This window comes from Ornithorhynchus anatinus, chromosome 3 (genome assembly GCF_004115215.2).
Source record: "Ornithorhynchus anatinus isolate Pmale09 chromosome 3, mOrnAna1.pri.v4, whole genome shotgun sequence".
Taxonomy (NCBI): Eukaryota; Metazoa; Chordata; class Mammalia; order Monotremata; family Ornithorhynchidae; genus Ornithorhynchus; species Ornithorhynchus anatinus.
The window spans coordinates 82,453,473-82,465,992 of record NC_041730.1 but is presented as its reverse complement, the minus strand read 5'-3'; the positions used below and the strand labels follow the sequence as shown (position 1 = coordinate 82,465,992).

At 43.2% G+C, this 12,520-nt stretch overlaps 1 protein-coding gene across 2 annotated transcripts in view; it reads right to left on the bottom strand.

The window, feature by feature from the left end:
• Positions 1-12,520, bottom strand: part of GRID1 (glutamate ionotropic receptor delta type subunit 1) — an 842,873-nt gene that overhangs the window by 395,434 nt on the left and 434,919 nt on the right. For both annotated transcript variants that reach the window (XM_029061433.1, XM_029061434.2), the window contains exon 4: positions 3,914-4,119. In XM_029061433.1, coding sequence (XP_028917266.1) covers positions 3,914-4,119 — 206 coding nt within the window. The remainder of the gene's footprint in view (positions 1-3,913; positions 4,120-12,520) is intronic.

The following is a 12,520-nucleotide window of genomic DNA, read 5'->3' as shown; positions in this document are numbered from 1 at the left end:
CCTAATTTTAAATGGGAAAATATCTTCTGGCACAAAATGCTATAAAACCTACTCATGAAATGATCAGGACATCACAACCTGAACCTTTGAAACGATCTTAGTAGCCACTGAAAAATATGCTTCAGGGTTACTGGGTAATTTTACAAAATCAACCAGTCAGTTGTTCAAGCTATGTAGGATTATGTACTTTGTGCTTGGGTCTAATTCTGGTCACATTATTTCTTGTAAAACTTAATTGAAGGAGTTAAAGCAGGGAAAGCAAGGTGAGAACTTCAAATGAGCATAATTCCTCTGCTTCAGTAAATTATTTCGTTTTACTTTCCATCAGAAGCAGCAACACACTGCTTACTGTTGCCTGAGCCCATTCAACCATTTGTAGGCTCCTGGGGTTTCAATGGACTTCCTGAGGTTCTCAATTCCATCCCCTTGACTCCAAGCAAGTCTCTGCTTACAACCGTGCATCCAGATGAGAATTCATTTTAATTGGAAAGACGTTCTTGGACGGAAAGAAAAATCAAATTTCAGGAAAGGTGGAGAGCACCTGATCTCAGCTCTCCATTGCATTGCACAAAAGCTCAGTCTCATTTCTACAAACTCTCCAAGATCCCTCAGGACCAAGAGAGGGTATAAGCCACAGCAGCCACAAATGCCTCTGTCACATATCTACTGTGTGACCCTGGGCAAGTCACTTATCTGAGCCTCAGTGTCCTCATCTGTAAAATGGGGATTCAATACCAGTTCTTCCTCCTAAATAGACTGTGAGCCCCAGTAGTGACATGGACTGTGCCCAACTTGATGAGCTTGTACCTATTCCAATGCTTAGTACAGTGCCTGGCACATAGTAAGTGTTTAGCAAATACCATAAAAAAACAGCCTTTCAATACTGTATGTAGGCATTGACCTCTGCATACCCACCTTGGAGCCCTCTGGGACAGAAAAAGGATATAACAATAATAATATGTGTTTATTGCTTACTATATGTCAAGATTGTTCTAAGCCCTGGGGTAGATACAAATTAATCAGGTTGGACACAGTCCTTGACCCACATGGGGCTCACACTCTAAGTAGGAGGAAGAACAGGTATTGAATCCCCATTTTATAGATGAGAAAACTTAGGCTCAGAGAAGTTAAGTGACATAACCAGGGTCACACTGTAGGAAAATGGCAGAGCTAGAATTAGATCTCAGGTCTTCTGACTCTCAAGCCCAGGCTCTGTCCACTAAGCTATGCTGTTTCTCTAAAACATGAGCTTGTAGGCAAGGAACATGTACTCTCCCAAGCACTTAGTATGGTGCTTTGCTCACAGTAAGTGCTCAATAAATACCAATGATGATGATGATGATTATGCTTCTCAAGACCTTGGGCCCTGCCTGTGTAGGCCAGGACTACTAAAGAAGAGTGGGGATAGTGAGTCCCACCTCTCCAGAGCAACCAATCAGCCTTTCCGTAAAGTAGCATCAGCTCTTTTTTTTTGACAGGGCCCCAGTCAGGGAGAGGGGCAAGGAGGTGGAAGCTACTGGTGGGTAAGACAAATAGGGTATGCGCTAAGGATGCAGGGGAATAAAGGAAGTAAAGTCTGCTATGTTGCGGGTTGTTGAGGGAATACATCGGGTCAGGGTCTCACTGCACCAATTAATTAGAATTTGCAACATGATTCAGCCAGCCTTAAGGCTGTAGGGTTTTAGCAAGTGGAAGCTGGGAATGGGAAATTAGTTGCAGGCTAAACAAAACTGATGTTGATTTCCATGATGTAGTAAATTTATAGACTGGAGATTCTTTCTAAATGGGAGGATTTACCTTTGTGGACCAGGCCTTGACTGGCCTCCCAGAATGCCATGCTGGTCTTCAACATCCAAGAATAATGATAACAAAAATTGCATTTGCTAAGCACTTACTATAGGCCAGGCACTGAACCAAGCGTTGGGGTGATTACAAGTAAAACCAGTTGTACAAAGTCCCTGTCCCACATGGGGCTCACTATATTAATCCCCATTTTACAGATGAGGTAACTGAGGCCCAGAGAAGTGAAGTGATTTGCCCAAGTCTACACAGCAGACAAGTGGCAGATTTGGGACCTCTGACTCCCAGGCCTGTGCTCTATCTATTAGGCCATGCTATTTCTCCAATAAGTCTGGTAATTGATGGAACCAAATGATTCAGTTTCAGCACACTTGGACCTGTAGTAGAGGGATGACTAATTGAGAAGAGGAATTAGTCTTCATGGGCTCAGCCACCAATTACTTCTTTTGGGCTTGTCTTATTTGAGAGAGGTATAGAGCGCAATTTTTTAGCTTGTAATTACAATCACTTATGCCCGAAATCACCTAATGGCCTACAGTAAGGGAAAAACATTTTGGGCTGCTTAGGAAATTCTGTTAACAGGCCTTACTGTCCCCAAACACCACATAATTACTACCTTGAACTTTATTAAGCTTTCATTTGTGTTTCCACTATTATTACTCTTTGCAAATGAGTTGTTTTTTCCTTAATGGGAAGATATGATTCACATAGGTATTATTCTCATCTACGAATTGAGGAAGACAACACACTCCTCTTAGAGCCACGTATTCAGTTACAGAGTTGCAGTTTTTTCGAAAGAGTCCGCTTGGGAAAACTGAAGCTCATTCCTGAATCCATGAGGTCACGCTCTTCTGAATTCCATCAAGGGAATTCAGGGAGTGGTCATTGAATTCTATCAGCATTCCATCATGACAGAAGCTCCTAGGGGGTTCCTGTCCTCTTAGGTCAAGTCTTAGTTCCCATCAGTCTCAACAAGATAATAATAATAATAATGGTATTTAAGTGTTTACTATGTGCCAAGCACTGCTCTAGGAGCTGGGTAAGATACAAGGCAATCAGGTTGTCCCACATGGGGCTCACAGTCTTAATACCCCATTTTACAGATGAGGTAACTGAGGTCCAGAGAAGTGAAGTGACTTGCTCAAGGTCACACAGCAGACAAGTGGTGGAGCCGGGATTAGAACCTATGTCCTCAGACTCCCAAGCCCGGGCTCTTTCCACTAAGCCACTCTGCTTCTCAACACTCTGGTTTCTGGGATCGTCACCTCAGCATGTGATGGGACACTCATGGAGAGGTATAGCAGGCAAGCATAGTCCTCATCAGTAGGGTGCCATATTTAGTTCAATCAGAATAACAGGTATGATCCCAAAGCAGCCTGTTATCATTAGTCAGGGTGAAGAGGCAGCACAGGCCCCAAAAAACTGACCCTCATCATTTGATCCTGCATTCAGGCAGTGTTAAAAATGTATTTCCTTCATGGGAAGAGGTCAACCTTTTGTCCTTGTTTATTAATAAATCTCTTGACCCAAGCCCAAGACCAGTTAAGTAATTATTGAGCTCATTTCAGACATACTCTCTGATATATGTGCACTGACTGCAAAAGCCACTTTGAAATTAATATTCTTCCATAAGGCTGTTAAAAAAACAGCGCAGGAGGAAGACTTTAAAGCCAAAGGCACTAAGCCAAACAGACAGCCTTTCCAACACTTCTCTCCTGCCAAAGGTTAGCCTATATCCTCCACTGACAGTCCTCATTCGGCCACCAACCCAGATGACCTGTTTCGGTCCCTCTCAGAAGAGCAGTCATCACAAAAACTTCACCATTTCTCCCATGTCCTGAAGACATTCTTCCTCAGGCTTCACCGCACTCTTCTGTGGACCAAAACAGTTTCACCCCAAATGTACAGAGTTTCAATATGAAAACAAGGGTGCATAAAATATCTAGTTTCAGACTCAGAGATGATGCGTTGGTCCATGATGTACTACTCTGCACACAACTCAGCCAAATAGCGACAGAAACCTGACACCAGCCTGAGATCATCATAGATATCACAATCCCACACAAAATATTGTCATTGTGTGGTACCAACAGAAGAAACCAGAGCCACTGACCTCATTGATGAACGTTTGGGCTCCCCGGGGGCTGAGCAGAAGGATGGCTCTCCGTAATGTGTCCCGATAGCGATTCAGCTCTTCCGTCCTCATGGTGGTAAACAGGCTAGTGAACACTCTGCTGATGTTTCTGTCCACCTTTTGCAGGGAGACGTCCAGCCCCAACCTTGAGGCTTGGTCCAGAAAACTCTGAAGCCCACGGATATCTGTCATCCATTAAGAGAGAAAGAGAGATCAGTCAAGCAATTAATGATGTTTATTGCAGAGGAACTTCGTGCAGAGTCCAGTATTAAGTGCTTGGGAGAATGCAATACAGTTGGTAGACATGATCCCTGCCCTCAAGGAGCTTACAGTTAAAGAAGGGGTATAACAACCAAAAAAGCATAACACAGGAGCTAGCCAATACTTCCCATTAACTAAACATATTTACTGAGTACCTACTGTATGCTAAGTATTATATTGCCTGCCTGAGAGGGCACTAAAAGGTAGATATTGTCCTTTGCCCTCAAGGTCCTTGCAATCTCCTGGGGAAGACAGGAGAGAAAGAAATGTTTCACAGTGAGGGGAAGAAGAAAGTGAAGATATAACTAGGGTTAAACTAATACTACTACTACTGATGGTATTTGTTAAGTGCTTACTATGTCCCAAGGCACTTTACCAAGTGCTGGGGTGGATACAAGCCAATCAGGTGGGACACAGTCCCCTGTCCCAAGTGGGGCTCACAGTCTCCCCATTTTACAGGTGAGTGAACTGCAGCCCAGAGAAGTAAAATGACTCACCCAAGATCACACAGCAGGTAAGTGGCAGAGTCGATATTAGAACCCATGACTTTCTGACTCCTAGACCTGTGCTCTATCCACTACGCCGTGCCGCTTTTTCATGATGATAATAATAATAATAGTATTTGTTATGTGCTATGTGTCAGGTACTGTTCTAAGCTGGGGGTAGGTACAAGCTAATCAGGTTGGATACAGTCCCTGTGTCACATGTGGCTCAGGGTCTTAATGTCCAGATGAGGTAACTGAGGCACAGAGAAGATAAGTGATTTGCCCAAGATCATACATCACAGAAGTGGCTGAGGCAGAATGAGAACCCATGACCTGATGAAGAACAACCCTCTGTTCCACAGAATGTGCACCTGCAGGTGTTTGGGACAGATAGTGGGACAACCCTCACCTCTAAAATGGGATCATCTTTCCAAGAGGATGACAAAAAGGCAAATGGATATGAGGAGAGAAGGGAGGGTGAGAAACAAAATTTTCCTGCCCCTAGCTTTGCCCACAACCCATCTTTTTTCTTAAGTCTCTAAACAATGACTGGGGGGTTCTTGCCATAGTATTGCCAAGGGTGGGGTTGATCTGGTCTCAATATCCCAATTAGAGACGGAGATGCTGGAAGTGCCAGTTAGGCCATCTGCTGAACCGTCTACGACATGGGAGGAATGCCTGGTCCAGCTACTGATATATTGGTGACCAGGGCCAGTCTCTGGTCCTCCAGGACCTCACTGTCCCTTTTTGTAAATGAAGAATTATGGTTCATGTCCTCTGTGTAGCCCAAGGTGGTTTGGGGAGTTTCATCAGGCAGGCAAAGCTGGGGATCTTTTGGAGAAAAGTTCCTCTCTATAACTAGAAAGTATACTGTCCTGATCCTGTCTCAGTATTTACCCAGTTTCTGACCTTCACCATGGCATCTTCTTGCTTCTCAGCTCTTTCCACCTAAAACGTCTTACTTAACCCTCACTGGGCTTGTGATGGGAATGGGATAGAGACAAAAAAGGCAGCTACAGAAACGAAATTGATGAGAATAAAGTCTCTCTCGACTGGTGCTAAATCATGCACCAATGATGAAGTACTGACATCTACAAACAATAGGTATTCAATAAATTCAATACATTTTACTGATTGATTTTTCAGTCACTTTCCAAAATCAAAAATCTACAGTCACAGGTCAACAAAAAATGCCTTGGGATTAGCTAGAATTTGGTCTTGGGCAAGGGATGCATAATGGGTTAGGGTGAAGACGAGGACCAGGTTTTGATGGCTGAAGAATCAATCAATCGCGTATGCATATCACTGTACTAAACTCTTGGGAGAACACAGTTCAACAAAGTTGTGGGCAGGGAGCGTGTCTACAGACGAGCTTACAAATGTTGTAGCCATTGATAAACAGATGAGTCAATGCAGAACTACTGGTTATCGATTGCTTTTAGTTTACTACCATCTCAAGAGTCCCTTTAATTCCCAGGCAGCCAACAGCAGCTCAGGACAGCTCTGGCTCCTACTGCTCTAGTAAATTATTAAGTGGCTGCCTGAAAATTGCACAGGGAGTTAGTGGGAGTTTCTGACACATCAGTCAGGTATCTTATTTCCAGTTGGGTCGCTGTGCCCCAAAAATAAATGGCCCATTTAAGGAATTCCAAAAAAAGTCACCAAGAATTTATTGTACACCTTCAAAGGGCAAAGCACAGTCAAATAAAATTCATTTTAGAGAATAAGAGTATTTTTTTCCCCCATGAGGAACTTGCAATTATGGGTGGCTGGACAAATGTGTAAATCTCCATAAATCTGTAAGGATAAACAGAATAATCAACAGCAGTATGTTGAGGGAAGAGGTGGGTCAAAGTCTGTGCCAGGAGCAAGAATAGGTAGAGTTTATATCTAATGGGGATGGATGAATGCTCAGGAAAGGTCTGACTTTTGCCAGGCTAACATAAACCCGAGTGAATCCAAAGATAAAAGTTGTTATTAGCCACATCTTGAGCTGTTCCAATACACAGCTTCCCTGGGTTTCTATGTGAGTTGAATCATTTTTCATATTGTAATCTAAAGGCCTCAGTTTTCATTATGAGAAACCACATTTCACAGTCCTGGAACATGGATGTCGATTAATAGAAAGATAGAGGAGGATGAGATGCAGTTGGAACTACTAGCTTCAAACGTGTGTGCATGTACACAAACACACACACACACACACACCCTGATTCAAGCTAATCAGGTTGGACACAGACCCTGTCCCACATGGGGCTAACAATCTTATTCCCCATTTTGAAGGTGAGGTAACTGAGGCACAGAGAAGATACTTGCCCAAGGTCACACAACAGACAAGAGGCAGAATCAGGATTAGAACCCAGGTCCTCCTAAATCCCCGGTCCATGCTGTATCTACTTGCTGTTTGGACCCCTACAGTGAAGAGGGCCTACTAGAAGACCCAAGGGAACAAGGGAAGAACCGGGTAGAAAGATGCAGTGAGGCTTAATAGAACGAGCACAGGTCTGGGAATCACAGGATCTGGGTTCTAATCCCAACTCAGTCACTTTCTTGCTGTGTGACCTTGGGCAAGTCCCTTAATTTCTCTGGCCCTCAGTTTTCTCATCTGTAGATAGGGACTCAATGCTTGTTCTCCCTTCTACTTAAACTGTGAACCCTAGGTGGGGCAGTGACCATATCTAGTCAGATTATCTTGTATCTATCCCAGAATTTAGTATTCATTCATTCAATCATAGTTATTGAGTACTTACTGTGTGCAGAGCACTGTATTAAGTGCTTGGAAAGTACAATTCATCAACAGAGACAATCCCTGCCCACACCGGGCTTACAGTCTAGAAGGGAGGAGACACACATCAAAACAAGTAAACAGGCATAAAATAAATAGAATTATAGCTGTATACACATCAAAACAAGTAAACAGGCTTTTAAATAAATAGAACTATAGATACATACATATATACACAAGTTTAGTGGGGTAGAAAGAGGGGTAGAGTAAAGGGAGTGAGTCGGGGCAACACAGAGGGGAGGGGAGCTGAAGAAAAGGGAGGCTTAGTCTGGGAAGGCCTCTTGGAGGAGGTGAGCCTTTGGTAGGACTTTGAAAGAGGGAAGTGTGATTTGAGGAGGGAGGGCGTTCAAGGCCAAAAGTAGGACATGGGCCAGGGTCGACTGCGGGGCAGGCGAGAGCCAAGCACAGTGAGAAGGTTAGCACCAGAGGGGCGGAGTGTGTGGGCTGGGATGTAGAAGGAAGAAGGGAGGGTGAGGTAAGAGGGGGCAAGCTGATGGAGAGCTTTGAAGCCAATAGTGAGGAGTTTTTGCTTTTTATGGAGGTTGATAGGCAACCACTGAAGATTTTTCAAGAGGGGGGGTGAATGCCCAGAATATTTCTATAGAAAGATAATCTGGGCAGCAGAGAGGTTTGGACTGAAGTGGGGAGACAGGAGGTTGGGAGGTCAGAAAGGAGGCTGATGCAGTAATCCAGTTGGGATTGGATGAAAAATTGTACTACCGTGGTAGTGGTTTGGATGGAGAGGATAGGGTGGATTTTGGTGATGTTGTGAAGGTGAGACTGGCAGGCTTTGGTGACAAATTGGATATGTGGGGTGAATGAGAGAGAGAAGTCAAGGATGACACCAAGGTTGCGGGCTCGTGAGATGGATAGGATGGTGGTGCCGTCCACAGTGATGGAAAAGCTGGGAAGGACAGATAGAGGACAGTAGAAGACAGCCCACAAGATGAAAGCACATTTTTCTAGGCCAACATCACGAGAAAAGAAAATTGAAAGCAAACCCAAGAGGCAAAAGAATTTCATAAGAGCTAATGTTCTTCACCCAGAAGCAAAAGCCCCTATCCTTCATCTTAAATTCCCATAAACCCTCATTTTCCCTCTGAACTGTAAGCTCCTTGTGGGCAGGAATCTAGTCTACCAACCCTACTGCAGTGTACTTTCCTAAGCATTCAACACAGTAAGCATTCAGTAAACACAAGTTAATTGATATATAACAGAAAAGGCCAAAAACCTCTGGACCTATGGCCATTCACACCCAAATGGGTCTGGGGCTATTCCAGATGATTCTGGAAGGATAACTTGGAACACTTGGGTGAAGAAAAATGCCTTCTGCTGACAGTGCTCCATAGTGAGCTACCTCCTCCCTACCCACATTATGCACCGATTGTACACCAGCTCTGTTCTGAAGCAGTATTGTCTTCCATCTGCATAAAACCCAATCTGCACTCCTCACTCCTCTAACACCAACCTGCTCCCTAAATCTCTATCTCAACTATCCTGCCACCCATTGCTTCCTCATGTCCTCCCTTGGGCCTGGAACTCCCTCCCTGTTCAAATATGACAATCCACCACTCTCCCCACTTCAAAGACCCTATTTCTTTGTTGTAATGATATTTGTTAAGTGCTGACTACGTGCCATGAATATAGTAAAATCACATCTCCTCCAATAGGGCTTCTCTGACTGAGGTCTCATTTTCCCCTATCTACCCTCTGTCCCTTTCATGGACTCCTCTCTGCTTCCCATCCTCTAACTGTGGAAGTCCCTCAGGGCTCAGTTTTGGATCGTCTTCTGTGCTCAAACTACACCCACACCCTCAGAACTCATTTGCACCCATGATTTCAACTACCATCTCCATTCAGTTTATTCTCAAATATATATTTCTAACCCTGACTTCTCTCCTTCTCTGCAGTCTCAAATTTTCTCCTGCCTTCAGGATATGTCTACTTGGGTGTCTCACTGATACCTCAAATTTAGTATGTCCAAATCAGAATTCCTCATCTTCACACCCAAATTCTGTTCCCCCCTCGTCTTTCCCGTCACTGTAAACAGCACCACCATCAGCCCTGTCTCAGACTCCCATAACTTCAGAATTATCAGACTCATCTCTCATTCAAGCCACATATTCAATGCCATCAAATCCTGTTGGTTTTACCTTCATAACATTGCTAAAATCTGCACCTTCCCCCTTCATTCTGCTACAACATTCATCCTTATATTCCACTTAGACTTCTGCATCAGCCTCCTCACTGACCTCCCTTCCTCCTATCTCTCTCTACTCTAGTCCATATTTCATTCTGCTCCTGGATATCATTTTTCTATAAAACCATTCAGTCCATGTTTTCCCACTCCTTAAGAACCTCCAGTGGTTGCCCACCTAACTCCACATCAAACAGAAATGCCTTAGCATTGGCTTTAAAGCAGCATGGTCTAATGCAAAGAGCACATGGTTGGGAATCAGAGGACCTGGGTTCTAATCCCAGGTCTGCCAATTGCTCACTTTGTGACCTTGGTTAAGGTATTTAACTCTTCTGGCCTCAGTCACCTCTTCCGTAAAATAAGAATTAATAATAATAATGAATAATTATGCCCCACCCCCTACCACTACCTCCACAGACCAGACCACCCATTCCAGTACATTTCAGACTGTAGGGTCCTTGAGGACAAGGACCATGTGTAATAATAATTATGGTATTTGTTAAGCACTTACTATGTGCCAGGCACACTACTATGCTCTAGGGTGGATAATAATAGTGATGATGGTATTTGTTAAGTGCTTACTATGTGCCAAGCACTGTTCTAAGCACTGGGGTAGATACAAGGTAATCAGGTTGTCCCACGTGGGGCTTACATTCTTAATCTCCATTTTACAGATGAGGTAACTGAGGCCCAGGGAAGTGAAGTGACTTCCCCAAGGTCATACAGCAGAAAAGTGGAGGATCTGGGATTAGAACCTATGACCTTCTGACTCCCAGGACCATGCTCCATCCACTACACCATGCTGTTTCTATATGAAATACTCCTTCCTTGAATTTAGACTGTTAATCCCTATGAGCCAGGGACTGGGACCAACCTGATAAACTTGTATCTTCAGTGCTTAGAACAGTTCTTGATACATAGTAAGCACTTAACAAATACCATAAAAAAGAACTCAGTCTCCATGCCCCTTTTATCTTACCCTGCTGATTTCCTACTACAACCCAATCCACTCACTTCTCTCATCTAATTCATTCATTCAATTCATTCAATAGTATTTATTAAGCGCTTACTATGTGCAGAGCACTGTACTAAGCGCTTGGAATGTACAAATCAGTAACAGATAGAGACAGTCCCTGCCCTTTGACGGGCTTACAGTCTAATCAGGGGACACAGACAAAAAACAATAGCAATCTAATGCCAAATTACTTAAGGTACCTTGATCTCATCTATCTCACTGCTGATCCCTTACCTACAGCCTTCCTGGAACACAGTCTGGAACACCCTCCCCCTTCATCTATGACAGAACATCATTCTCTCTGTCTTCAAATCCTTATTAAAATCACATCTCCTCCAGGAAGTCTTCTCTGACTAAACCTTCATTTCCCTTACTCCCTCTACCTTCTTTGTTACTCTTGTACTTGGATTTGTACTCATTTAGCAATTGATATTCACACCACACTCAGCATTTACATTTATATCCATAACTTATTTTAATATCTGACTTCTCCTCTAGACTCTAAGCTCCTAAGATCCCATACTAGTGCTTAGTACGGTTCTCTGCACCCAGTAAGTGCTCAAATATCTTCAAATGACTGATTGTCTCTTCGTGTACTATGCACTTATGTACTTTGTTAGTCATTCAGCTCCACAGCACCTAGACACATACCCTTATACTTTATAATTTCCTTTATCTGTTTTTTATTTTAGTGCCTGGCATCCTGTAGACTGTAAGCTCTTTATGGGCAGGGATTGTATCTACCAACTCTATTGCACTGTACTTTCCCAATGCCTAGTACAGAGCTCTGCACACAATAGTTGCTCAATAAATGCCATTGATTGATTGATAGCATTAAGCAGGGAATGATTTAGTAACAAGGTCACCCAGAAAAGGGGAGCATTTAGAGAAGGCAGAGGACAACAGTCTAAACACTAGTCAACTCTACAAATAGAAACAGAATGGCAGCAGAAAATAAGACATGTCAAATAAAATGATAGGGGCAAAAGGGAAGCAGCAAATATTATGATCCTATTAGATAAGCTCCAGTCTCGAGGGAAGACAAGAAAATGTCTTTTTTTGTGTTTAGATTTACCCAGAATGATCTGCCTCCTCCATTCTCAAGCTGCACTGATAGATAAGTATGATTAATTGATATTCAGAAAACAGCAATAATTACCCTTCAGGAAAAAAAATCAGCCAATCGGTCACCTACAGCAGAAGTAATTTAATTCTGTTTTTTGAAGCAATAATCACTCAAACCAATTGCCCTGGAAAATATAAATTTATTCAGGGACCACCGATTTTCTTCTGATTGCCTGAGGACAGGCGAAAAGATGGGCAACCCATCTAGGGACTTTAGAGTTCAAAAGGCAAGTTGGAACATGGAGAAGCAGGAAAGATGGAAAGATGGGAGCTGAGATGGTGCCGGAACACTTCAGATTCTCCTGGAAATATCCATTTAAACCATCCAACCCAGAGCCCACCTGTCAGTACTGTGACCCAACAACTGAAGGAAATGGTGAAGTTCCTATGTTGAATATAAGCTCCTTGATTGCAGAAAACAGGTCATTTCCTTATTCTGTACTTACCAAACACCTAGTACATTTCACTGCATCCAGTGGGCACTCATTCATTTATTCATCTATTCGCATTTATTGAGGGCTCACTGTGTGTAGAGCACTTTACCAAGTGCTTGGGAAAAGTACGATACAACAATAAACAGTGATAGTCCCTGTCAACAACAAGCTTACAGTCTGAGGTGGGGCAGAGACTGACATCAATAAAAAATAAAGTTAAAGATATGTACTTATGTGCTGTGGGGCTTGGAGCAGGGAAGAGCAAAGAAAGCAATAGATACCAC